The 27,629-nt window shown below is 39.3% G+C and overlaps 1 protein-coding gene across 4 annotated transcripts; it reads left to right on the top strand.

The window, feature by feature from the left end:
* The first annotated feature begins 36 nt into the window (after positions 1-36).
* On the top strand, positions 37-27,497 carry dennd5a (DENN/MADD domain containing 5A). 4 transcript variants are annotated; one of them, XM_023953454.2, is made up of 24 exons: positions 37-432; positions 6,170-6,241; positions 7,089-7,198; positions 7,416-8,094; positions 11,591-11,778; positions 12,356-12,667; positions 14,225-14,440; positions 14,533-14,767; positions 16,931-17,081; positions 17,208-17,301; positions 17,552-17,656; positions 18,075-18,206; positions 18,690-18,842; positions 18,965-19,052; positions 19,156-19,243; positions 20,896-21,024; positions 21,519-21,640; positions 21,717-21,862; positions 22,842-22,960; positions 23,039-23,217; positions 23,424-23,506; positions 24,023-24,146; positions 25,010-25,178; positions 25,787-27,497. In XM_023953454.2, exons 1-24 carry the CDS (start codon positions 333-335, stop codon positions 25,968-25,970), a joined length of 3,978 nt encoding a protein of 1,325 aa, XP_023809222.1. In that variant the 5' UTR covers positions 37-332; the 3' UTR covers positions 25,971-27,497. The 4 variants fall into 4 exon arrangements, with proteins under 4 accessions (XP_023809222.1, XP_023809224.1, XP_023809223.1 ...); XM_023953456.2 differs by lacking the exon at positions 17,552-17,656; XM_023953455.2 differs by lacking the exon at positions 6,170-6,241 and having other exon boundaries at positions 141-432.
* Positions 27,498-27,629: the final 132 nt, after the last annotated feature.

Raw genomic sequence — 27,629 nt, 5'->3', positions numbered from 1 at the left:
GAAAAAGGAAATACTTCTTGCAGACGGTTGGGTTTCCGGGTCATTTCTTCAAAATAAAACACTTCGAAGGAAGTTTAAGCTTTTATTTTGCACCTTTTGGAACCACTTTTGTTTTGTTTTGTAGAACTGCTTCCCCCTTTACTCTGAAGGCGTAGAACCGGAAAAGGAATGGCATTGCGACTAATGGCTTTACAGTTTAGCTCAGTATGGGTACAGATTTTCAAGCTTTGTAATAACGTCTCGCACGTAATGGCTGGGAGAAATCCCTTCTCCGAGTCCCTTTAATATGCTCCCCGTTGTAGGGATAAGTGTAGCACCGGGCAAGTCTCAAAATGACGACGGGCTTCAGCTCCGGTTCCTCTCGGTTTGCAGATTATTTTGTGATCTGCGGACTCGACACCGACAGCGGGCTGGAACCCGACGAACTGTCCGGTAAGCATAAAGCTATTATTCTAAATGTCGGGCTGGTGTTGGAGCAGAGGAGAAATAAGGGGGGTCTTTTGTCATGAGGTAATAGTTTTCAATGGTTGTTAAGCATTTCGAGTTTTCTTGTGTGCCTAATCATCGTAGAACGTTGGTTGTTAAGGTGAATACAGAGCGAGCTACGGGCCTAGCTCACCTTCTCTGTCCGTTTGTGCGTTTAAAGGAGAGGATTACTGGCGTGTTCTACGACTTTCTATTTACTGCTCGCATTTTTGACTAAAGGTTTTAATAAAACGCAATCAAATTTCTGGTTTATCCGTATATATTGGTTTGGGATGAATGAATATTTTAAACAAGCTATAAATTAGAGCGTTAGTTGGTGGCTCAAAACTTGCATCAATAATGTTTCGTGAACTGATATTGTTGTTGAGACATAAAAAAATCTGTCACAAATTAACAAACGGGCGCGGGGCTTCTGGGTAACAGCAGAAAATCAAACATAACCCCCCGCATTGACCTCAAATATCTCTCAAATCCTGTGTGCTTGATTGATTCTAAGAACACAGACGCATTCTGAGCAAACATGAAGAGATTTAACATTGAATCTGAGTTCACAAGAACAACAAACAGCAATGTTTGTGTTTTTAAAGGGATTCTGACTTTGATAGTGTTTTGTATCAGCCTCAACATGGTCTGTACTTAAAAGTAAGTAAAAGTATATACATGTACTATTTGTGGTCAATGGACCTGATATAAAATAGGAGTGAGTGAAAAAAGTATGACCAAAAAAAAAGAAGAACTTTTCCACGTTTCCTCTACTGTGAGGGGATTTCATTGTCTCTTAACCTTTGGGGGGTATTTATCAGTGACCTTTAGCTTTGTGGTGAAACATTTAAGACCAGATAACAGGGGTCTATTGAGTTCAGTCTTTTCATTTAAAAATCTAGTTGGTTGATCAAACTCTTCTCTTTTTAGTCAGACCTGATGCCTCTGTAAACGCACAACTTGTGTAGTTACAGAATGTAAGCAGCACACAACAGTGCTTGTGAGCTTTAATAACATGACTTTGCTTTGCGTTAGGAAAGAAAAGCAGTTCGGAGCAGACCTAATAGATAAAAAAGATGGATGGATGCAGAGATGAATTCTATTATTTGAATGGTGTATTAGCAATGCAAGTTTATATCATCATTACCTCAGCTAAAATACTAAAAATGATGACTCAACAATTATTTGCAAACTAAGATTTATTATTTATATTCTAGAAGAAGCTAATCTTGTACACCGATTGAAGCTCTTGTGTGTGTGTTTTTTCAGTGTTATTTAACCCTCAAGTCTCCTATTAAGCAGATAACAATTTAGCCATTTTTAAATGGAAAAATCTTCAAAACAATTTATTTTATTTTAGTATTGTTTCTATTATTATTATTACTCTCTTTGTGTATATTTAGCAACTGTTTATTACTCTGTAGTTTCAAGAGCTTTTACTCCAGAGGAATGTGCTTTATTCTGGTCTTTATATTGTATTGGTGTGATTTATTATGACTCAGCAGGCAGTGAAAGGCCTGTGAAGTTCCTGTAGTTGCATTGAGAGTTCTAAGAGAAGACCTATGAGTTCCTTTTTTTCATAACCCTCCTTGACTTAACCAAAAATCTTCTTAGTTTTCAAACCTTCAGGCCATCTATTTCCTGTTTGTACTTCCTTTATTTTTAGTTCCTATTTACGACTCAAGGAGTTTGAGTAATTGGAACAAGTTTCAGATTATGCACTTGTCTGTTTTGTAACCAAGTGCAGGGCATTGGCCCAGAGAGCAGAGACGTAACATAGTTTGTTACCGTGACAATAGTTTTGCTTGTAACCCCGGTTTTCTCTGCAATAGCTTTATGCAGCATTAATGATCATTTAGAGATTTCATCTTTACACTTCATCCATAAAGTGTACTTTCCATTTATTGTTAGTTTGTTATCGTTTGGTAAAATCTCTGTTCATGTTGGGTGTATGGGATGGAAATGAGTACAGAATTACTGTCTGCGATAAAGTTTCTTTTCTATGTTTCTGACTCAACAGAAAGTAAACCACTGAAACTTTACTCAGACGCTTCGAGGTCAACGCCAGCGAAGCTGCTCCACTTACAGAGCGTTGCTGCTTTTGTAGAAAAAAAACATGGGGGTTTGCCCTCATGATGTGTTTGTCATTTCTTGAAGAGAGGAAACGGTTTGAAAGTTTAACACTTCATATGAGGGTTAGTAAAACAACCAAGGTATTTGCCATAAACATATCTTCTGATTTATGCTGTTGGGTTTCCTCTATTCTTCTGTTCTTTTAATTATTGTATTTTCCCAAATATATATTTTCTAATCAAGTTTGTAATCATCAGGCTTGTGTGAACACTGTACTTTTTTTCTTATCATTCTTGGGGATCATCTGAGTAATATGGGTAAAAAACAGAACCTGGGAAATTCTACATTTGAAGATTAAGGGTCACAAAAGTGTTGACTTTAAGTAAAAAAATAAATAAAAAGGAAGTGACAAAAAATAAAATCGGTGACACTGATTAATCGTTTAAGTAAAACCGCCTCTGCTATTTGCTTTTAATTGGTTGCTTTAAGCCCTTACACTTAACAAAATGGTGCGTTCATTGACACACCAACGTCAAAGTAACATATTTGTGTTATAGTATGCAAGAAATGCTGTTTTATTGTCGAAATATTTACCGTTAGTGGTTAACCAAAGCTTTTATTTTGTAGTTTTATTAAAAATACACATCAGTGTTTTGGGGAAAAAAATTGTTTTTTTTTTGTAATTTTAGATGAAAAGTTTGTTTTAAAAAAAAGCATATATATATATATATATATATATATATATATATATATATATATATATATATATATATATATCTCAAAATGTAGAAAAGCTGTACTTCTCCAAATAACTTACTAGTAAACCAAGTTTATAAGACGTTTAAACATTCGGTTCATAAACTGATTTACGTCCTTCAGCGCTGCTCAAACTATGATAGTTACAGTGACAGAAACTTTTTTATTTTTCCATACATTTGACCAACATTGTTTTCTTTACTGTGGTTAATTGTGCTCAGCAATAAAAGACGGAACCAAAAGGAAGTTTTTTTTTTTTGATGATGTTGAGCAGCACTTTGGTGATTGGATTAGCATATGTATGACCCAACAGTCTCGCAGGCAACAAATCAGAGACACGCAGAGACGCTCCACTTATTCAAATGCAAAATCTCCTTTTTGAGAGCTCCAGGGAGCCTCTCTCCAATCCTACACAGCCAGGTTGAATGGCAGAGCCTGAAAGCTCGCCTTAAATACATATTGTCTAGTTGTCCATAATATTTTTAGGTCATTCTTTTATATACTTTTATTATTTCAGAATTTTTTTAAGTTTATGATTCCGTCTCAGTTTCTATATTCTGCTCGGGAATCCAGTTAGTTTTTTTTAAAAATGTAAATGTTTTTTTCAAGTGTTCTGATAAGTCTGGATTTCTGTTTCCAAAAAGCGAGGCATGGATTTCTGCTGCTGTCCTCGTGAGTTCTGTTACGTAGGTGTGAGAGCATTTGTATGCCAGGGGGGCTGTCACGCTGTGGGTGGTCTCTGGTTCATCGGAAGTGATGCCACATCTTCACTCCCACTGCTTCCGGTGTGGATTTATGGAAAAACCTGACAAAAGACACACACTGTAGGCTTTGGTATTGTTTTAAAGGTAAATAATGTGGCTCCCTTTGGTGATTTTAAAGAGCTTGTAATTGACTTTAATGATCAGGTGGAACTCCTTTGTAAGTGAGGTCACTTTCACTTAAAATGGGAGAATAAAGGGACAGGCATGCCATCCATCTATAAAGACATGCAGTCATCTTTCCATCCATCCTTCTATCATCCATGTAAAATAAAACGGATTTAGGTGTTTTAATAATACCAAAATAGTATTTACACATCCTAACTGCAGCTGTTTATCATTTGAATCTGTTTAATCTGATTAGTAATTTTAACAGATTAATTCCAGTTTAGCTAACAGCCAAACGCCACCAGATGTTTTTTATTACTGGAAAACTTTCAGTCACATCAAGCTTCTTTCTCTGTGTGCATGCTCATGTTCTGTCTGGGAACCTGACCCACATTCACCACCTCATGAGCTGCAGCATTAAGTCCTCCTGTAAAGCAGAAAAAACGCCGTCACGAGGAGATTAGACACTGAGGTCTGTCTCATCACAACAGAAATGCTAAAACTGGAACTGACCGAATCCCATTTTCCTTCTAACAATCACTATGACCTATTCTCATTTGCTGACTTGTTTGTAGTCTGAGCTCCTGGCCTATTTTTGTCCCTGAGGACAGTTTGGACATAGATGTTGCCAACAGATTCAGCTGCTTTATCCTTAAGGATTTGTTTCGTCGCACTGATGAACCTCAATCATCTCATTTATTGGGTCACCAATTGAAGACAACTTTGCATTCTGGGAGGGGAAACATTTACAGATGATTAAGTCTCTTTGGTCTTCTTTATTATTTTTTTAAATTTAGTTTAAAGTCAGAAACTGATTTTAAATACACACAAAAAAAGGAATAAACACTGTCAAAATTGGGTTTCTCTACAACTTTACAGTAAGATGAAGTTCCATTGGTGGCTTGACTCAAAAGCTTCACCCAGTTCACATTTGACTTTTACATGAGGCATGAAAGCTTTTTTTGTTCCAGCAGAGCCATGCCCTTAGTTCATCTCAAATGGGATGGATGGGGCTGATTTGCAAAAGCATAAAGTGTCTTTCTGTAGGATGTTAGGTAACCTAAGGCTGCAGGGCTGCAGCGTAAGAGTGGTCATCCGTCAAAAAGCCACACAATACATGGACGTGCACAGTTATGCTCTCAGCCAGGGGAAAGTCAGTGATCGGAGGATGTTAGCTCTTCTGAATCCCCTGTATTGGTCATGTTCTTTCTGACAGTTTAACAAGGATTTTGTGTGTGTGTGTGTGTGTGTCATGGTGGATGCTTCTAACAAAGGGGGAAAGAACTGTCCTTTATGTTGGATATCTGTGTTTTTTTAATGTTTTCCTCTGTTAACTTTGGGTCAAATCTGAGAGGGATCTGGTTTTATTAACCCCTCTTTCAGTCATTCTGTTTGGTGTTATTTCAGCTGAAATGTTTGCGTTTTAAAATCCGATTTTTGTCTAACAAAATCCTCACATTTTGTGTAATATTTTTTTTGTCAGATGCCAATTAAAGTTATCTTGGGGATGCATACATAAACATGACTTGCCTATTTAATGCCAATTTATGAAGTTGTGAAGTATTTCTAGCTTGTTTTTCCCCCGATATCGTTGTCGTCACACCTCGTATTTTAAGATTTAATTATTTTTTTTGTTTATTCTTAAGAGATTTTGACAGGATTGGTATTTTTTTAAAGATATTTTTCTTAAATTGTGTTGGGGGGGGCACTGTTGAAATAACTTCAATTTGCTCACCGCCACCTTTTAAAATGAGAATACAGTTTAGCTGTGTGCATTGGGTCTATCACGGCAAAGAAAGTGCAGCGTGCAGAACTCCCCCCCGCCTGGCATGAGCCGACACGTCCAGCTGACACTGATGGATAACGTCCTTGTTGTTTTGGCAGCTCGGAGCGAAGCTCCCAAAGTATGGCTGTCGTGACCGTTTTGCACGCATAAAGAAGTGATGCGCGACTCAATGGAGAAGCGGTCTTTTTTAATCATTTTTGTTTCGTTTGTTGTGTAGCTTTATGCCAGTATATAGAGGCTACTAAATTCAGAGATGGGGCCAGAGGAAAATTGGCACAGGCAAACGAAGGTAATCGTCGTCCCACCACACACACTGCTGTCCCCTTCTAATCTGAGCTGAGCTTTAACCCTCCCACCTCAAACCTTCAAGCGCCTTGTACACCTCCCCCTTCCCACCTGCCTATGCAAACTTTTTTTTTTTTATTGTCCCACCACCCTCCCAACCCCCCCCAAATCTGAGTTTATAGCTACTTGTAGCACATTCGCGGGGACTTTTCCTGTCTTTATGGCTAAACTCTTGGTATCTTTTTATTTTTTTCTCCTGATGTTTCTTTCTCCCTGCTGAGTCTCACTCATCTCCTTCTAGCTGCAGCTGAACAAGGAGCTGGCGTTTGACAATCACTGCTTCTGTTCTTTCTCGCACGCCAATCCAGCGTTGCCCGCACTGGCATTGCTTGGTCAATGTTTACCCCCCCCCCTTTACACTCTGAATGACTTTTCAGTACTGCCTTGGTGTGTGCATCACTTCTGCTTTACTCTGGGTTTGAATCTACTCAGCTAGTGCTTCTGTAACTGATCGATCTGTGTCTCCCTCTGTATTGCCATTAAAGCTGTTGCAAAAACATTCTCATCAAAGTTGGGTGCATTCCCCCCCCCCCCCCCTCCTTTCTACAAGTATGCAGCTGTTTATACGTTCACTTTTTTGAACAGGATGAAGATGGCAGCTTTATATGATGCAATACGATCTTCCTCTCAAGAGAAGCGTGCTCATCTGCTTGCTTTGCACCAAATACGCTTGCTTTTGATCCAGCATTTTTTCAGTGTGTGTGTCTATGCTGTTGAACCCAAACTCACTGTCCCCCCCCGCCCCTTTTTTCTTCTTTTTTTTCTTGCACTTGTATTTGTTGTACTTGCAGGTGAAAATTTTGAGCAGAGTCCACTGCGGAGAACCTTTAAGTCCAAAGTTCTAGCACATTATCCGGACAATGTGGAGTGGAACCCATTTGACCAGGATGCAGTTGGCATGGTATGTGTATTATTTTTTATTTTCTACTTAGAAATGAACCAAATGATGTATCTGATTGCCAATAAAAAAGTTAACTGATTTACAAGTTTAAAATGTAACTTTTTCTCCTAAAAATATGATATAATCTAAAGTTACATTTTTATCTGTACAATCCCACAGAATCAGCTGTAGTTATTTTGGCTTCATTTTCTCAACCCTGTGATATGTTCTCCCACAGCTCTGTATGCCAAAGGGCTTGTCCTTCAGGACACAGATTGACTCAAGGGAGCCGCAGTTTCACTCCTTCATCATCACCAGAGAGGACGGCTCTCGGACGTACGGCTTTGCCCTCACGTTCTTCGAGGAGGTGACGAGCAAGCAGATCTGCAGTGCCATGCAGACCCTCTACCACATGCACAATGCGGAGCAGTACGACATCTTGCACACCCCCACCACCCCGAAAGGATCTGAGGACCAGCGAGTCCCACAGCCACATCCTGTTCTCCGTGCGGCACCCGCCATCTCCCGGCTGCAGCGTTTCAATTCCTACGACATCAGTCGCGACACGCTGTACGTGTCAAAGTGCATCTGTCTGATAACGCCCATGGCTTTTGCTCAGGCCTGCAGGAAGGTACTGCAGCAGCTTCACCAGGCTGTCACTTCGCCCCAGCCCCCTCCCCTCCCGCTTGAGAGCTACATCTTCAACATCCTCTACGAGGTACCCCTCCCACCCCCCGGGCGCTCCCTCAAGTTCTCTGGCGTCTACGGGGCCATTGTGTGCCAGAGGCCGAGCACCTCCGAACTGCCGCTCTTTGACTTTGCCATCGGCGAAATGTTCAACCTGCTGGGAGTGGAGAACGTTCTTCAGCTGTTCACGTGCGCTCTGCTCGAGATGCAGATACTACTCTTCTCTCAGCGTAAGTCCCTGGTCTGATCATGTAAGCTTTAGCACCAAACCCCATCCATCTACCATTAAGTGATGGCTTCACATTACAGTCACCTCAAGAGCAAATACAGTATTACAATGGCACATAATAACAATAAAAACAGTTTCTTTTAGGTTGCTGAGTTATGGCCCTGTTGGAAGAGGCGTCTTTAAGAGATGAAGGTGATATCAGTATCATGTCAATGGAGTAGGTAGTGTCCGGGCGTCCTGTTACCAAGGGCTGTTGTAGCTTATTAATACATTTTGGATGAGCAAAAGAGAATGCTCCAATTGTTAACGGCACAAAAGCATTGCTCCGTTATAGATGTTTAGTAGGGCTGCACGATATGAGGAAAACTCGCGATATGCGATATTGGTGATTAATATTGCGATAACGATATAATTCGCGGTATATAAACAAACAGCAAAACAACCAAAAACATCATTTCCATTTCACTGCAACAGTTTAAAAATTATACTCCAAATGACCCTCGTCGACGTAGGAGGCAAACATCAAACATAAAAGGGCTCATCTGATTGATCAACAACGTAAACGGGTCCTTCTGATTGGTTAAATGCATAAAGGGATTTATTTCATTTGTTCAATATTTCAAGCTGCCATGAGATTGTTATAGCAGATTTAAGGTAACCATTTATTGCGATTTTCGCCGTCTTTTGCGGTATGCATATTGCACAGCTTAATGTCGCGATAACGATAAATTTGCGGTATATTGTGCAGGCCTAATGTTTAGCCTTTTCTTTATAAGGCAAGCTATTTCAAAACAGCCTTCCTTTTCTCTGGAAAATGAAATAGCTTCACCAGAGACATTAGCTACTTTAAAAAAAGTGGTGGATTTCTCTGGGCCTAATATAATCAGATATCACAGTGATCTATAGCTCGTGCTGGTTTGCAGCGCCTTCCGTCCGTGAAACCCGGGTTCGACTCCGGGCTGCTCCCTGTTCCCTTCTCTACCTCTGCCGGTTCCAAGCCCGGTTTGAGAAGGTTGCGTCAGGAAGGGCATCCGGCGTAAAACATTGCCAAATTTACCATGCGACTTGTTCGCTGTGGCGACCCCTGATGGGAGAAGCCGAAAGTGGAAGAAGAAGACAGTGATCTATAGGCTTTGTATATTATCCTCTGCTCAAACACAGAGCTATTTTGTCATTTAATTGCAGTTTTTCCTGAAAAAAACCCTGAGTGCTTGAGGCCTAATTGCAATTATTCATTAATGATGATTGTGGTCATTTAAATTAACCTTTTTCAAAGCAGGATTCATGCCTTTTAATCCGAACAAGGAAAAGCAGGTAAATAACGCTGCTGGGTCTGGTATAATGTCTGGATCCATTACTGCAAAAGTAGGCAAATGGCTTACAAAACGACTGAAGCAGAGGGGGTGTGTGGGGGATCTATTAAGGGGGGAAGCTGTGGTGTTGCTTGGCAACTTGCAGACAGCGAGGATAGCGGTGATGCAGGATGATTATTATTGGTTAGTAGTGACATCATGGCTCTTTCTTCAACCCCTTGAGGCTCATCTCTGCAGAACACGCTCAGGGTGTTGAGGACTTCAGCGGCTGGCAATCCTCCTAGGAATGTATTAGAAAAATAGCAACATGGCATGAGGGCACTGAGAAAAGCAATGGTGTGCAAGGATGGTTAATGTCAAAAATGAACGTGCAGTTCCTCGCTTTTTTTGAAAAATGAAAATATGTGATGTTCAAGTACGGTCTGTTCCCTTACACTGTTGTTGTTTGTTTTGTTTTTTTTTATGCATCAGCCCACAATCTGAGTCATCCCACGACACTGACATGAAGTTTTCCTCTAACAAAAGCTTCTCTGTTATGTAATCCGCGAAGCTAAAATTGACAAAACAGATCAAGGGTGTTTAGAATTTGGAAACGTGCAGCGTTTTCCAGCCACAAACAAGCCCAGGCTTGGTTTGGGACAATATTCCAGTCAACATTCCAGTTTTAAAGTATTGCAACATATTTTTTACAGCACATAAATTTACTCCAAGCGTAAAATTTCAATCAGGTAATTACCTGTTTTTTTTTATTTTGATTTGTTTCAAATTTGGGTTTGAGCATTTTTTTATTGAAGAAATAATAATTTTTGAGATAACCTTATCGGATTTCACAATTGTTTTGCCTTTTCTAAAACATTTGGGCTGCTTTTTTTTTTTTTTTTTTGCATCTAATTCTTATGGCGGGGTTTGAAAGAAGACGGACCACGTTAGTATTCTTCTCCCCATCCTGGAGAAGAAGCATGCTAAGAAGAGGCCCTGAGGTAGAGGCCCTAACTGGGGTGGGAGTCCCTTCTCATGCTTTAAAATCATGCCCAAATGAAGGAATAGCACATACTCCGTCACCATATTGGGGGAGGCAGTTTTGCTGTATGGTAGGTGTTTGCAGGATAGAGAGGGAATGCAGACGAAGAGGACGCGATAAGTTGAGCGAGGTGTGAAAATCGGAACTGAAAGGAGTGCTGCTATGTTGAGTCACGGTAAAAGAATCTGATGTGGAACAGTGAGGCCAGCTGACCGGACTTGTGACACACTTCAGTGCCTGAAGCATCTGCAGGATGTCTGCTAAAACACCTGTCAGAGTCTCAAGAGACAGAAGGGATGTCAATATCCCTCAGGAACTTCAACATTTGTTTAGGTTATAATAAGAATTATCGCCTTTTGGCCTAAAATGTATGCAAATTAAGATAACTGTTTCAAAGTTGTCAGTTCTGTTCATTCTCTGCTTAACGGCTAAAGCTTTAGTTCCTTGTAAAGCAGTTAGTTTGTTGGGGTGATAATCAATAAACCGTTCTGTCTTTAGATTTTATGCGCATCTGCATTAATTGAGATAAAAATGTCACTTCATTAAAGCGGAATAATGTTTAAAAAAAACAATCCCAATATCTTAAGTGCATGAGAAAATGTTGGTGAGGTTCTTGGTTTTAAGGTTTTAATTTTTCCTCAAAGAGCTTTTCATACAAGGATAAAGTGATCTTCAGCGGCTAATTGGTCAAAGATCCAGCTCCTAGTTATATAAATTCAGAAGGGTGAGCAATAAATAAGTTTTAAGTGGGTGTGGATTCCTATTGTCATGTCTCGTTATACCCCTTTGAAGAATTTGCCCCAGAAAACTGCAGCTTCGTCAGCTTCTGTCAGTGGCTGCAGTGAGTCACTTAACGCTGCTCTTTTGACCCGAACCGATTTGTATTTGTGGCTACAGTGGAACGTCTCTGAGTGAGGTCATGTTTTCATCGAGAAAGTAGTGGAATGATCCACGAAAAATGAAATCCAGTTTAATTCATAGGCCTTAAAGGCAACAAAGACATTTTATGTGTCTAAAGGGTTATAATTGTGTGGTTAAGAAGTCAATACAGAAGCAAGAACTTTTGACAAATGTAAAAATGTAAAATGTTCCAAATTTGTGAGCATAACATCACAGTTCTGCTGTAATTTTTTTCCTAAAGACCGGTTTTGTATGTTGAACAGATTACCAAAGGCTGATGACGGTGGCAGAGAGCATCACAGCCTTAATGTTCCCCTTCCAGTGGCAGCATGTCTACGTTCCCATCCTGCCTGCTTCGCTCCTCCATTTCCTGGATGCTCCTGTGCCGTATCTCATGGGCCTCCACTCTAACGGACAAGATGACCGTACCAAGCTTGAGCTGCCGCAGGAGGTACAAATGGATAGAAATCTTCACCTCTACACTCTAGTCTAAAGAATGGCATGTTTCAGTCTTGCTTTTAACTCTCGAGGCATTTTGCAAGTTATTTTAAGATTAAATGAGATGCACCTATGTTTTTGTAAGACTTTGATTCTGTTCTGAGACGCTAAATACAGATTTACCATCCTGCTTGACTCAAGGCTGCAAGCTTGCTGCTGATTACCTGAACTAGACGTGTTTTGTCAACCTGAAATGTATTGCGTGATCAAGCTACCGGTAATCTGCTGCTCTGCTCTAAGTTCTCATCCTCATGAATTTTCTAGCTCTCGTGAGGTATCTCCTTACTTTGGACTTTTAAAAATGAACCTGATAGCTGTTCTTGGTGAGCAGGTATGTTCCAAGAAACCTAACCTTTTCTAAAGAACCAGATTGGCCTATTTGCCAATTCAGGAATTGCAAAATTTTGTCCTTTTTTTTTTTTTTTTTACATCAAGTGTCAGACGTGTGAAGGGATGCCTAATTCAGTTCAGCATCTGTGCTCACAGATTGTCATCCTCTTTTTGTTTGTTGTTTCTTGTGTTTCTTCCAGGCGAACTTGTGTTTTGTGGACATTGATAATCACTTAGTTGAATTGCCAGAAGAATTGCCTCAGTTCCCCAACAAATTGGAGTTCATCCAGGAGATCTCAGAGGTGCTCATGTCCTTCAACGTGTCTCCAGAGGGAAACATCCTCTCTAGGGACAGCCAGGCCGCATACAGGAGCTTTCGATCCGTGGATGTGGTCTCTGACACGCGCAACGGCAACCTGGCCTCGCCCCTCAACTCCTACTTGCTGAGAGAGAATGAGACCATCGCCAGGCTGCAGGCTCTGGTCAAGAGGACGGGTGTCAGCCTGGAGAAGGTGAGGGTCACTGAATAAAACATGTGGCTGCAACACTAATTGTTTTTTGTGTGGCGTAAACTTATTTATCTGGATTTAATAAAAAAAAGGAAGCCCAGGGACACCAAAACAAGTAGAATGACAGTGGTTTGACTTCCAAACACGGTTGACCCTGCAACCAAGGCTGAAAATGTAAAACGTAAAATCATGCCTTTAATTTTTTTCCCAGAAAAATTAATTGGGATTTAAAATTAGTTTCTTTTTTCTTTTTTTCTACATTAATATCTTCACTACATACATATTATAGTAAATTGTGTTCATGTCTACTGATCCCAACTGCTGTACTGCTGCTAAAATAATGCTAAAAATAGTTCCAGCCTTAAAAAAAAATCAGTTAAGTAACTGCAGTGTTTCAGTCAAATACTGACATAACAGTTCAAGTTTGACTGCAGCTGCTCAAGAGTTGCATCAAACACCTGTCCGGCACTGGCTTCCTTTAAAGTTAGACATTTGACTTCTATTTAATCTACAAACACCTCTTTGATAAGCATAATGACTGATTAACAATATTAAATTATGGAAAACTACTACTTTTACTCTCAAATTTATTTTCATGTTGGTGTTTTGTGCTTGTAGATTATAAAACTAAGTATAGTAGTCTCTCGCTCTTACATGGTTCATGCACAGTTTCATAGATTTATTTTAGTGCGAATTTGCATGGTCTAATTTTTTTTTTTACTGTGCTGTATGTCCTGATTGGCTGTAGACCATTATCAATCAATCTCACTGGAGCCGTGTCTCCTGCAGTGTATAATGCATTCATCTTTTCACATTTATATAAACATTTCTTTCTATTATTCTGGACTTATTTTTCTGTTTAGGTTTATACTTTTGAGAGTTTGAACAAGAAAGAAAGGTGTGAAAATGTTTTTTTCTGTCTGTGAAAAGTGTGTAACGTTTGTAGTGAGGCGTTTTAAAGCCTTAAAACATTTATAATAAATGTAAAAGAATGTTGCTGACTACCTCATAGATTTTGTCTATTGCGGGTTATTTTTAACTCCCTCAATGAACGAGGGACCACTGTTCTCTTCAGACATGGATAAATGAACTCATCTCCCCTGGTATGTTTACTCTAATCGGCTTATTTACTTATGGTCAACTTGAGCATACTTAGAACAGATCAGCACTTCTACGTTTTCACATCTACAAGGTCAGACCTTTCTTATTGTTACTGCTCAGCTGCAATGAGGAGACAGACACAACACATCTCCTAAAACAGAGCAGTCTACTGTGTTCTGCTAGGTAATTGCAGCTTTTTTTAGGCAAAAATATGAGGGCATGCCCACTGGGTTATTTTGTCCTCCTAAAACTGGTATCAGTTTTGAAGATGTGCTGGGAAAAGAGCTCTTAGTTTTAGGTTATGGATCCAAACGGATGTCTTCCACTTACTCTCTCTCACGTCCCTGCTGCCCATCAGCACTATGCACTCTGATAGGATGATGCTAAACAAATGACTACAAATCATTGTGCAGCTTTCACTTTTTCCCCTTTTTTGTCCCAATTATTCGTCTGTATCAGCTGGAGGTGAAAGAGGACGCCAGCTGCATTAAGGACATGCGGTTTCACTGTGACGAAGAGGAGCTTAAGATGCATCAACTCAACATTCAAGTGCGCGAGGTCTTCGCCAACAGGTTCACCCAAATGTTTGCAGACTACGAAGTATTCGTCATCCAGCAGGGCCACGACAAAGAGTCCTGGTTCACCAATCGAGACCAGATGCAAAACTTTGACAAGGTAAAGCCGTGTGAGCCGTTACGTAGAAGAGTGAGTGTTAAAAAAAAAAAAGCCATCACCTCCCATTTATGAAAATGTCACCTCGTTTGCAGGCCTCTTTCCTGTCTGACCAACCAGAACCCTACCTGCCCTTCCTGTCACGCTTCTTGGAGACCCAGATGTTCGCCTCCTTCATCGACAGCAAGATTCTCTGCCACGATGATGAGGAGAAGGAGCACACACTGAGGGTGTTCGACACCCGTGTGGATAAGATCCGCATGCTGAATGTCCGGACCCCCACGCTGCGCACTTCAATGTACCAAAAATGTACCAACATTGAGGATTCGGGTAAGAACAATGGCATTTGATCATTCCCTTAATGTTGGGTCAAATAAATGTTGTCCTCCTTAAATGTATTTTTATTTTAACCTCCGGTAAATTCCCACACAGCTCAAAAAGTTGAGTTTTTGTAAAAGGGATGGTGGTTTGCTCCGTTGCTGACTGCTGTTTGATGTCTTGTTTGCAGAAACTAAGGTTAAAATGGATATAAAAACAATGACCAGCCCGACCTTCATAATATTTGTTCTTGTTACTTCAGACTCACATGGGTGGCAGCTGTTGGGCAACATGTGTGGTGCATTGTTACAGTGGGGTAAAGAAGTATTTGTTAGTCACTGATTCTTCGTCTGATACCACCTAAGTAGACGAGAGAAGTCTGTAATGTTCACCACAGAAACAGAATATAATCCAGGAAATCACATTATATGATTTTTTAAAAGAATGTATGTTTATGATGGTGCAGAAAATAATTATTTAGTCAATAACAAACGTTCACCTCAATGCTTTGTCATGTAACCCTTGTCAATGACAGAGGTCAAACGGTTCCAGGAGGTCTTTACCAGGTTTGCACTGTAGCTGCTATTTTGGTCCATTCTCCTTCACAGATCTTATCAAGAGCTGTGATGTTTTGGGGCTGTTGCTGGGCAACACAGCCTTTTAACACTGTTCACAGATTCTCTATTAGAGGTCCAGGGAGTGACTAGACCACTGAGAACCTTGAAATACTTTGTTGCACGGATGATGTGTTCGGAATCATGCTGAAAATTCCAGACACCCTTAACGCTCTCTGATGGGAGGTTTTTGCCCTAAATCTGTCATATGTGGCCCCATTCATCCTTTCCGTCAGACAGATCTGTCATTTTGTTGCCTTTTTAGAAAAAACAGCCCCCATAGCATGATGTTTCCACTACCATGTCTCACAGTGGGATGCAGCTCAGCATTCTTCTCTTTCAAAACACGACGAGTGGTCAAGGGAGATTGTCAGTCATCTTGTATTTCTTCCATTTATTAATAATCGCTCTAACAGTTTATATCTTCTCACCAAGCTGCTTGCTTATTGTTGATTGGTTCATCCCAGTCTTGTTCAGGTAAAACAGTATTTTCCCCGGTGTCCTTAATCAGCTCTTTGGTCATGGTCATGGTCAGGGTTATGGTTTGTTTTTTGGGCAAAATAAAAACAAATCTAGGACAGACTTTCTGCAGAATGGCAGGGGTGGGTCTTTTAGTGTGTGGACAGGTGTCTTTTATACAGATAACCAGCAAAAATGTGCCATTAATACAGGTAATGAGTTTAAAGAGGAAGTGCTGCACCATGTGTTTTATTTTTTTTTAATTTTTCTTTAGATAAACCAATATGTTAATTAAACTAAGACATTCTCAAAAATCATACAATGGGATTTCCTGGATTTTTTTCTTCATTCTGTTTTATCACAGTTGAAGTATATTTATGATGAACATTACAGACCTGTGTCATCATTTTAGGTGCCCTGCTGTACACTCAGAGAGGATGGGTTCTTTTAACCTGTTGGAACAGTGTTTTATACTTTCCAGAAAATGAAAATTGTTTTTAATGTCTTTTTTAAAGTGGGAAACATGGGTTCTTCCTAAATGTGCACATTACAATATTAGGTGAAAGAGTAATAATAAATGTAACTTCTTTAAACTCATAGTTTATCCCTGTTTACATCTAACGTCTGTTTTTCTGTGTTTCTGCCCTTTCTGTTATTAAACCAATAGATGTTATCAATGTTCCGGGTTTGTTCCTCTGAAGAAAATGTTTATTCTCGCTCTAGTTTCTTTTGTTTGTGTGGGTGTTGGTGAGGAACCTATTCTGGGATTTTCTTTTGGATTAAATATGTTATTTTCTTTTGTGAATAATAATGTCGTCCTTAAACCAGAAATGTGTTTTATTTGTCATATTGAAAGATTTGGGTTTTTTTGGAACACAGTCTTAAAAAAAACACAATTTTAGTTATTTGATAAGAAAAAAAACTAGTAAGCTTACACTGAGGTGTTATTTAAAGTTGGACACGTGGCACAGTATTTATAGCACAGCCTTCAACTTCTCAAGTCTTTTAGAGTGTGAACCTATGTGCAAACCTCATGTTGCTCAGACACTAATGTATTTAAAACAAAGTTTAAGGTAACGAATGCTTCTTGTGATCTCCACAGAGAAGGCCATTGAGATGCGAGTGGCAAAAATTGACCACACTGCCCTGCACCCCCACCTGCTGGACATGAAGATAGGCCAGGGCCGTTACGAGCAGGGCTTCTTTCCCCGGCTGCAGTCGGACGTGCTCTCCACCGGGCCCAGCAGCAACAAGTGAATATGAATGAATCTGTCCTTCCTGTTTAGTTGGTGGAAATCCATGCTCTCTGCATTCGAGCCGTCCTTGGCAGCCGTATTTTTCAAACCGGCTTCTCAAAGGTTCACTGCTGTGTGCCACAGATGGGCCAAGAGGAGCGCTCCTGCCCAGTGGAGGAGGAGGGACCGACAGAAACAACACGCCGAGCACCTCTATTTGGACAACGACCAGAGAGAGGTGTGAAGCCTGCGCTGTGTTCTCATCCGCTGCGCTGTTCATGCAGACTAAAAGTCTGAGCTTTTCAGCCTAAAATTGATCTTTGTTTTTTTTTTTTTGTTGTTTTTTTTTGCATGACCTTTTTTCATATGCTTTGTTGTGACTTTGCTCTTAACCTTTTTTTTTTTTTGTCCGCTCTCCCATCCCTTCTGTCACATATCTGGTCTCATATTTTGTTTTTTCTGCCTTTCCTGCGCTCACGCACTCTCAGCATGTAGAGTGTTTGTTTCCGGAGCTCCAGCTCCTGCTGTTTCTTGACTACTACTGGCTCTCGCAGTCCTTCAAGCCCTGTCTAAAGTCGGTCACAGTGGATGTGGTATGTGCTGGCTAACCGCAGACCAAATCAAATATCCACAAGTTAAGGCGGCATCCAAACGCTGCCTTCGCCCATCCATTTCCACAGACGATCTTCTTTTGATACATACAGTATTACTGTAGCTACAACTCTAGGAAGAATGCTCAGATTAAAAATGTTTATATTTTTGTTAAACACCTAGTCTGAATTTGCTCACACTGGCTGCTCTTTTACTCTACTTTGACTTTACTTCTAACGTCACTGTTAAGTGTCGTAGCAATCAGTAACCGTTACAGCACTTTCGTTTACAACCGCCAGTGTTTGTTTTTTTTGCCTCATAAAATAATCATATAACCCACATCACGCATTCGTAATAAACATGGCAGCCTAATTTATTTGATGACGTTTGCTGCTTTTTGAATTTTCTTTCTGTTTCTAGAAATACATCCAGGAAGCCAGAAACCTGGGAACCACCATCAGACAGCCTAAACTGTCCAATCTGTCCCCATCTGTGATCGCTCAGACTAACTGGAAGTTTGTTGAAGGATTGCTGAAGGAGTGCAGGAACAAGGTTTGTGATTTAAATAAAATGGTCTAAATAAATAAAATACAATAAAAATAATAATATTGGACACTACTAATTAAAAGGAAAAATGGAAAACTTATTTAAAAACATAGCTTTTAAGCTCTCCTTTAGTAGTTGGTTTTATTTAGTTTTTTGTTCAGAAGTTATACATATTCATAATCTCCTGTGAAATGTTTATTTAGGCTTGTTTTGTGCAATTTGATTAGTTTTGAACTGCTTCTTAAAGGTAAATATAAAATCTTACGTAAGATACTTAAGATATAAATATGTTGGGTGGGGGGTGGTGACTCACACGCGTTTTTTTATTTCACTACATTTTATTTGACAAATCACATAAGTCTATCTCAATATCAGAAGGCAAACATTTATTTTTGTTTGCTTCAAGTCCAGTGAATCACCAAATTGCTGCACTTGTTCCCATTTCTCCATGCAAATGCAGTTATTTTTTATTTTTTTTTAAACTTGCAGACTAAGCGTATGCTGGTGGAGAAAATGGGTCGAGAGGCTGTAGAGCTAGGTCATGGGGAAGTTAGCATCACAGGGGTGGAGGAGAACACTCTGATCGCGAGCCTCTGCGACCTGCTAGAGAGGATCTGGAGCCACGGCCTGCAGGTTAAACAGGTCAGGAGAAGCAAGCTGTTTGTTCTAAATGTTTTTTGCAATAACAATGATCCAACGGCTGATTTGACTTGCATCAATATGAGCAAATGAGCACTCAATGGATGCTTTTTATTTTTCTTCAGGGAAAATCTGCGTTGTGGTCTCATCTGCTACACTACCAGGACAGCAAAGAGAAGAAGAATGCCACTCCTGGCAGTTTGGGTCCTCCGGGTAAACCATTCATTCATGTTGCTCGATGAACAAGGTTTAGTTTTGTTCATTGCAATATTTCTCTTCATTAATTGAACTGATTCTGTTTTCTTTTTTTAACCAGGCTTTATTCATGACACTGAAAGAAGGAAATCCGATGGAGGTGGATCAGCCATGCCTCCGCTTAGAATATCCCTTATCCAGGACATGAGGTGAGGAAGAGTGCGGTGTAACTGTTGGTGAAGAGTGACATTATGCTAACCCTGTAGCTGTTATAGCTTTAGATGCTATTCAGCAATAAACCAAAATCTATTGACAAATGCTGCCCTCTTGTGGTGGGTTATCCAACCAAACTAGTCAAATTTCAGCCAGGACTCGCTTCAAAAGGAGATTCTTAATCTCTATGGGACATTTCGTGGGTAAATAAAGGTTAAATAAAAGATTAAGATTAAAGAAAACTGGTGACATCTTTAGTTTTAATCTCTGGAAAGGTAGCTGCATTATAGTTTACAAGATTAAGGGATAAAACAAATGTTGCCTCTTTCTCTAAAGAATCTTTGACAAACACTGCAAGCAAATCATACGTTTGGAAAAGAATAGACAGTAAAACCTACAGAAGAGAAAGTCTTCCCAGATGAGTGCGTTTTTTGTTTTATATCCTCAAGCTAAACAAATTCTAAAGTGAACTTTTTTTTTTACTTTTTTGTAAATCCTCACTACTAGTTTGCAGAAATGAGTGAACAAAGTTTAGAGCTCACTGGATCGAGTCAGAATGAGTTCCTGCTTGCTTCAGCACCTGCGCATGTGTTTGTGTCACAACGCCCACCCTCGATGCAATGTTGGATTACTTGTGTTGTCTTTGCCTGTGTGAAGAAGATCCAGAGTGAATCTTTGTAGAACAGCATGTTACTTCCAGCCTAATTGCTAACCCCCCCCCACACACACACACCAGTCTGCATGAGCGGTGGTGGTGGTGGTGGGGGGGGGGGTCTTCGGGCACTAGCATGCTGCAGAATTTAGTGTTGATCAATATTTCCACCTCCTTCTTGTTGACCTGTTTAAGCTCAGGATGTAAACCAAGTCTGTCTCAGTCACAGCTGATACATTTTAATAGATTTATTCAAACCTTTTCACAATAAGAGTATCAAACACTGATATTTAAGAGTCTTATTCCAAAAGAAAAATCTAGTTACTGAGATCGCCTTCGTCTTATTCTGCTAACAAAAATCTCAATAACAAACTGCTGTTCATTTCTTGTCTAGTAATAAAATGTGGGTGGAGGGGGGGGGGGGGGGGGGTGAAAGGCGGAGGGGGGGGGGGGGGGGGATATGGCCTGCATACGGTACAGATGAAGTGGAAGGGAATCTGTCTGGACATGGAGGACGAGCGGGAGTGGCTTGGAGCAATTGCACGTAACCGGCAGCGCGTGTACTTGAGTGAAAATACCACAGTGGCATTTATGTCTAGCTGAAATAACCATTACATCTGAGATTTGTTTCTTTTAGCTTCAATCCATGTAAGAGTTGGTCATCAAAATGTAAAATGAACTGAATTATAGTTAATGCTTTTGAATAAGTTGTAAATGTTTTTGAAGTTTGTTGTCTTACTTTGAATTCGAGCTTTAGTTTATTTGAGCTGCAAACCTTTTTTTGACCGTCTGTCATTTGGTGACAAACAGCCTCAAGAAATCATCTAAATAACTGGATTTGAGATCACAGCTGTCGACTTTCCGTGGTTTCATGTGTCTTTACTCTTTATTTTGCCTGTCTTTGACACTATTAAACTATTTTGTCAAATTTTAGATTCTATTCTGACACCCCCCAAATTTGATTTTTCTTTTTTCTTTTTTTTTATTTGTCTGCAGACATATTCAGAACATCAGTGAGATTAAAACGGATGTGGGGAAGGCCAGAGCCTGGGTTCGGCTCTCGATGGAGAAGAAACTGCTTTCCAGACACCTGAAGCAGCTGCTCTCCGATCATGAGCTTACAAAGTAAGCAGGAGAATGCCTCCTTCCAGCAAACATTTGCGCCTGTCACATGTAGAGGCACGGCGGTCAGCAGATCCTGCTTTGGGATTGTCAAAAGGACAGGACTCCTACTCCTTCCTACCATTTGTTTTTTATTTTGACCTTTTTTCTTGCGTGGACAGGTATGCCTGTCTGAAAGCAGATGAAGATGAGTGATCTGGTCATCTATAAAACATTACCCTTTTTAATTTTGCATATGCCGTAGTCCACACAGTCTAAATATTTCATTCTTCTTCATAATGGATATCTCAGCAATGAATCTGTTTTAGGGAGTTCTGTCTGTCTTTGTGACCTTGGTATAATTTGCCAAATACAAAACAATATATACCTTTCATTTATGCAGTTTGGCGTTCATAAAACGCAGGGAGATTTTACCTTGCAACATAAAATAAATGGATTTCCTGGTATGCATTAAGATTTGTTGTTCTGAAGCTTTCCTTTCATGTTTTTTTTTCTAGAAAGCTGTACAAGCGCTATGCTTTCCTGCGCTGCGATGATGAAAAGGAGCAGTTCCTTTACCACCTCCTGTCCTTTAATGCCGTGGATTACTTCTGTTTTACCAATGTCTTTACAACCATCAGTAAGTGTTCTTTTCATCTCAGTCTGCACACCCCCCCCTTACTATTTGACTTTACCACTTTGCTTCTTCCTCTTAGTGATTCCTTATCACGTCGTGGTTGTGCCGAGTAAGAAGCTGAGTGGATCCATGTTCACGGCCAACCCTTGGGTCTGTGTTTCCGGTGAGCTGGCAGAGACTGGAGTCCTGCAGGTTCCCAGAAACACTCTGGAGATCACTTTTGAGGTTTGTGTTAATTCTCCTCAGGGCTGCCTCTCTTTGTCAGAATTCTGTTGCAGTCTCAACTCTACTAAGTCATTCATCTTTGAAATGAAATATTTTGCACACATTTCACAGGATCAGTCTTTGACTAAATAGAAAATTATGTGATCTTTTATTCTATGACTATGTTGAGTAAATTCAGAGCAACTAGTAAACAAGCAAACATTCAGATTTGAATTGGTGTTTTTTTTTTTTTGCAATCACAAATAAAATCCCAAATAAAATATGTTTGAAATTTTCATCACATTATTGGGTTGAATAAACATTGAAAGAAATGAAGACAAACTATTTATTATCATCAACAAATACATAAAATGTTAAAATTATTTGCGTAGTAAACTTTAAAAAAGTTTTTGTGAAGAAGTTCTTTTTCCCCAGTGTTGTCATGCAGTTAGATGAGTCTTTCAAAAAGAAAACGTAAATCTTCACTTATTTCTGTGGACATGAATGCAATGTTGCTGTTATCAATTCTCCAAATGCAATTCATTCAAAGTGTAATTTGGTTTAAAACTCGGAATAAACAATGGAACTACAGCGACAACATTCTGTCAAGAGTATCTTCCCAGAAAAAATGCTTCCTGCCATAAATTAGGATAATTTGAGATTCAATATAATTTTTCTCCTTATTTTTAATTTAAAAAAAATGTACATGTTTTGGAAGATACTCAAAATATGAGATATGCTCCTCTAAAAAGCTCTTTATCCCTTTAATCCCATTTGACGACACATTTAAAAGCTACTAATACTGCTGGTCATATTGACAGAGCACCTGCAGTTTCTTTTAACGTGCTGCCTGTCTGGAGACTGTAATATCAGTTTGCAATGAAGGAGAAATGAGATGGAGTAGCTTTATTTTCCATCAACATTTTTGTGGTTTGTATCAAACTATAATTGTGCAGCTTTCCTTATGGATGCCTGAACAATGTGGTTCTTTCTGCATCAGTGCCAGAACCTGGGAAAACTCACCACAGTCCAGATGGGTCACGATAACACGGGGATCTACGCAAAGTGGCTTGTGGAGTGTGTCGTGGTCCGCAACGAGATTACAGGACACACTTATAAGTAAGGGAAAGTTGGTCTAAACCAGGTGAATTTAAGAAGAAGAAAAAAAAGAAACTAAGGTGATGCTAATATTTACAGGTTTCCATGTGGTCGGTGGCTGGGGAAAGGCGTGGATGACGGCAGTCTGGAGAGGATATTGGTTGGAGAGCTGATGACCCCCAACGTCGATGGGGATGAACGGATGTGTCGCACACCACCGATGCAGCAGTCGCCTGGAATGATGAGAAGATTTACGATTTCACCAAGCAGCAAACCAAGTAAGCAACTCAGCTGCTTACTATCAGGCAGAAGTCGCAGACTTTAAATACTTAAAGTATGATACTATGACTTCAAGGTATTTTTCCCACCTGTACTGAATAGGAGATGAATACAACACAATTACAATTTGACAAAAACCTGTTTTTAGCCCCTCATGTTCCCTTTTTTTTAATTAATATTATTATTATTCTGTTCCCACATCCAGAGTTAAACACTGGTCAGATCCAGGAGGGAGTGGGAGAGGCCATTAATGGGATTGTGAAGCATTTCCACAAGCCGGAGAAGGAGGTGAGAGACGGTGGTCTAGACAGGCCCATACATGTTGTTCTATTATTCATCACACATGGAGAAAATCCGCTTTCTACTCTGGTGGCCCTGAATCCCCTCAGCAACAGCAACCTAAAGGGGCAACTCAAACAGAAAAGAAAGAAAAGAATAAAGGGTTATTCATCTTTAGTTTGATCAATACTTGAATTTTTTCTAATTATGAAAAATTGTGGACTTTTTTTCCTAAAACATCAATTGTTACAATGACTGCATTGTTTAACGGAGATATCTTTAAAAGTCATTCGTTGTAGTTCAAATACAATCTAGTTTGTGGGAAATTCTCTTCACGTTAATTACAGATTTTATTTTCAACAAAATTGATTATCATTCTGTACAGATGAGGTGTTCACCTTGATATTTAACTGATATGATTGCACTCCCACAAAGTCACCCATAAGATCTTTAAGTTTAATCCCTATTTTGACACTCCAGACCACCTTGTTGAACTCCGGATTCATTCATTTCTTGCTTCCACAGAGGGGGAGCCTGACGCTCCTGCTGTGTGGGGAGTACGGCCTGGTTTGGGCTTTGGAGCAGGTTTTCCTGCACGGTTTTAAGTCTCCTCGACTGTTTAAGAACGTTTTCATCTGGGACTTCTTGGGTAAGAACTTCCTCCCCCGATGAACACTTTACAACTCAAAGTGATGCTGTGACAAAAAGACCACATTTTTAGACAAAGAACAACTATGTAAATATTTAAAACATTTGCAGAAATGAAGCTACAATCTGCACTCATTTGTGAACACTTTTCAGAATCAAACAAATTGTGACAAAACGCAGCTGGAAAGAACAATCTAAAATGCCATCAACACAAAGATAATGATAAATTTCACAGAGGGTAACAATTTAAAACAAACAAGTCATTTCACAAATCATAACACACATGAATACACAAAAACCTAAAATAAAACAAATGTTCTGCAGAAAATCTTAGGAAATACTCTTCACAAAATACAGACTGGGGAAAAATGGCGCGTTTATAATAACTACTACTAAAGGAATTAACATTTAACACAAGGAATTTAATTTTTATACAGTTTCTTTGTGGAAATTAAAACATAGGATTATTAGGGAAGATTAAACAAACTAACAAGGAAATACACGAGTGTATGTCTTTGTTTTGTCAAGTTTAGATGTTTTGCAGATTAAAAAAACTGCTTTACTATCAGTTGGGGTGAGCTTCAACAAAGGAAAGTGGCAATAGATGTCAAATAGATTTATTTTTATGAAAACAGCCAACAGTCCATCAGAAACAGAAAAATACATATTCGTGTGCAGAGGCAAACTTGTTATTTTAACTGATTTATTTAAAGATTTGAGCCTCTTTAAAAAAAAATCATGTAAAGCACAAGTGTTGAGGGATTTTCCAATATTGCTCTTGGATTAATTCACTGTTGATGTTGTTTTGTAATAATTTTCTACCATTCTATGTATTGATTTTCTTTTTCTTTTTTGGATTAACAGAAAAAGCTCAAGTTTACTTTGAAAGTGCGGAGCAGCGGGAGGTGGCACAAGATGAAAACTGGCAAACGAGAGTCCGGCACTTTTGCCGTTTCATGCGCGCCATTAACAACACTTCCAGAAACATCGGCAAAGATGGGAAGTTCCAGATGCTCGTCTGTCTGGGAGCAAGGTGAGCAGGAGGCTTTATTTTCTACCCGAATAAGGAATCGCATTGGTGAAAGTATCAAGATGGTGCAAAATAAACTTTGCATTGACTTTATAACAGAGTTACTTTGAATATAGTATTTTCTGTGAGTAAGTCGGAAACAGATAAAAATAATGTGCTTAGGGTGTTTATCTCCATCTTCTTCAGGGAGTTAATTTCTAATGGTGTGTTCCCAAAGAAACACAGCATTTGGCTATATTGCATGTAGTGTTTTTTCTCCTCCAAAAATGTTAAATAAGTAATAAAATTTAAGATAAATACAGAGTAAATACCAACATTTATTTTTGTTTTATGTTGACAAAACGTATTAGGTGACGTTGAGTCTTTTCAAAGAAAGGATTTGGTTTTCTTAGATGCATTTTAGGATTTAGTTTTTAGTTTTCAGTAAGTGGTTTCTTAACATGAAATCGGCGGGTAAAAAATTTCAAAGAGAATTTTAAGATTCCTGATTTGTGTTATATCTCCCTCTCGAAAGAAAGGCAAGACAACTGTTAGCTAATTGAAAGGGTAGAAAGTAATGTAATGAAAAACGCACTATAGTGATTGACTGTGTCTGTCTCTTCTGCTCTCAGGGACCATTTGCTACATCACTGGATTGCACTCCTGGCAGATTGTCCCATCACTGCTCAGATGTATGAAGACACTGCACTTCTGAAGGACCACTCTCTTGTAAACTCTATGATCAGAGTGCTACAAACCCTGCAGGAGTTTAACATAACGCTGGAGGCTTCTCTTGTCAAAGGTGTCGGCATCTAAGCCAAACCACTTTCCACCAGTCGGACCTGCTGTGGACCACATTAAAGAACAACTGAACCTTTTAAATGCAGGATCAGACTTGAACGAACCGTTTGGCTTATATTAAAGCTACTGTCACATTTGCCATATATGAAGTGCAATGAGCCTTTCAAGATTTATTTTTTATCCTAAATGACGTTGCTATTAGATGTCGGAAATATGTTTTCTATTATGAACCATAATTTTCACATTGATGATGACCTTGTGCTACAATGTTTTACTGAAAGCTAATATTTTCTTTGTGATCATGAACTGCCGGCAATGGCTGTATTTAAGGGAAAGCGAGGATTAAAACTGTTAATATATTTTCTGATAAAAACAGTATTATTTTGTTAATGCAGTCAGGTTGCTTGCTCTGTTGTAAACTCCAGTTACAATGTCATAACAAGGAGCTTAAAGCAAATGATGTAGAAGTATGCTTTATAAGTATGTGGATGACAGGGAGGTTTGTAGAAGATGATCTACCCACATAGGATGAAAAAAAGTCAGAAAAGTTTGTGCTAAAAATACGTGTATGCAAACCTCTTAAATGAAGCTTCATAGGTGGGCCTTTTTGCATGATTGAAAAAGACTGTGGCTCAAGCCTGAATCCACTGGAGCACATTATATAGATCAAGCATCATACACCAAGTTTTGTTTTCCGGACAGAGTTGCTTCAGGATTTTCTTGACCGAGCTCTGCAAAGTGGATCATGTCACCATTCATGTACATGCCTCCAACCAGCCCTTCTCCCCCATCATCCTTCTCAACCCCTCACACTACATCTACCCTGTTCTTCGGACTAAAATTATGTGATGATCTGAGTAAACTCTGTGTTGTGCATGAATTCCAAGTTACCAAACAAGGAGATATAAGGACCCTCCCCTTTCAATCTCACCTTTTTTTTTGTCATCTTGGTTTCTTGCTACGCAAACTGTACCGGACCCTCCTTTATTACAAACAATAACTTTATTGTGCAGATTAAGAGATTTGATATCTGATGGACTCCCCCCCTCCCTGTGCTAATATTTCTGGGATGACTGTGATGTATTATTCTGTGTGAACCCTCCCCCCAACCACACGTAAGCATTTTGGGAGATATATATTTTTTTTTTTTTCCCCAAAACAGTTTTACATTTATCAAACAAAACAGCATACTGTAATCATAATCAAAAGACTACTGGGAACGCTTTTACAATGGAGCAGAAGATGATTGGAGTGGCAATTTAAGTTGATGTCAACCTTAAATTTAGCATTCTTCTGCATAGAAGTTCTGAAGAATCATTTTTTCATTAGTGTTTTAAGGAAAAAAAAAATCTTTTTGTCTTCTGTTTGTTTCTCCATGGTTGTAAAGGAGTTCCACACTCACCTCGCCGTGTTGCACTTGGAGAGGGTTTTGTTGTTGCTGTCGAATATATATGAAGGGTCTTTAATGATCCCTAAGGAAATTTAAAAATGACCATCTGCTGACATTCATTAAAAAAAACACACATACAGTGGTGGAAAGAATTGTTGGTACCCCTCAGTTAAAGAAAGAAAGTCCACAATGCTCACTGAAATGACTTGAAACGTTCAAAAGTAACAATAAATTTAAATTTATTGAAAATTAAATAATCAAAATCAGCCATTACTTTTGAGCTG

The sequence above is a fragment of the Oryzias latipes genome, chromosome 3, assembly GCF_053564925.1.
Source record: "Oryzias latipes strain Hd-rR chromosome 3, Olatipes_Hd-rR_3.1".
NCBI classification, from domain to species: Eukaryota; Metazoa; Chordata; class Actinopteri; order Beloniformes; family Adrianichthyidae; genus Oryzias; species Oryzias latipes.
Note: the sequence above shows the minus strand (reverse complement) of the source record. Positions and strands in the feature narration are given on the sequence as shown.

Bases quoted from the DNA above. Each gene is read 5' to 3' on its own strand.
- dennd5a (XM_023953454.2), top strand. From the start codon at position 333: ATGACGACGGGCTTCAGCTCCGGTTCCTCTCGGTTTGCAGATTATTTT. The intron at 8,095-11,590 runs GTAAGTCCCTGG...TATGTTGAACAG, and splicing joins GATACTACTCTTCTCTCAGC to ATTACCAAAGGCTGATGACG. The intron at 19,053-19,155 runs GTAAACCATTCA...TTTTTTAACCAG, and splicing joins TGGCAGTTTGGGTCCTCCGG to GCTTTATTCATGACACTGAA.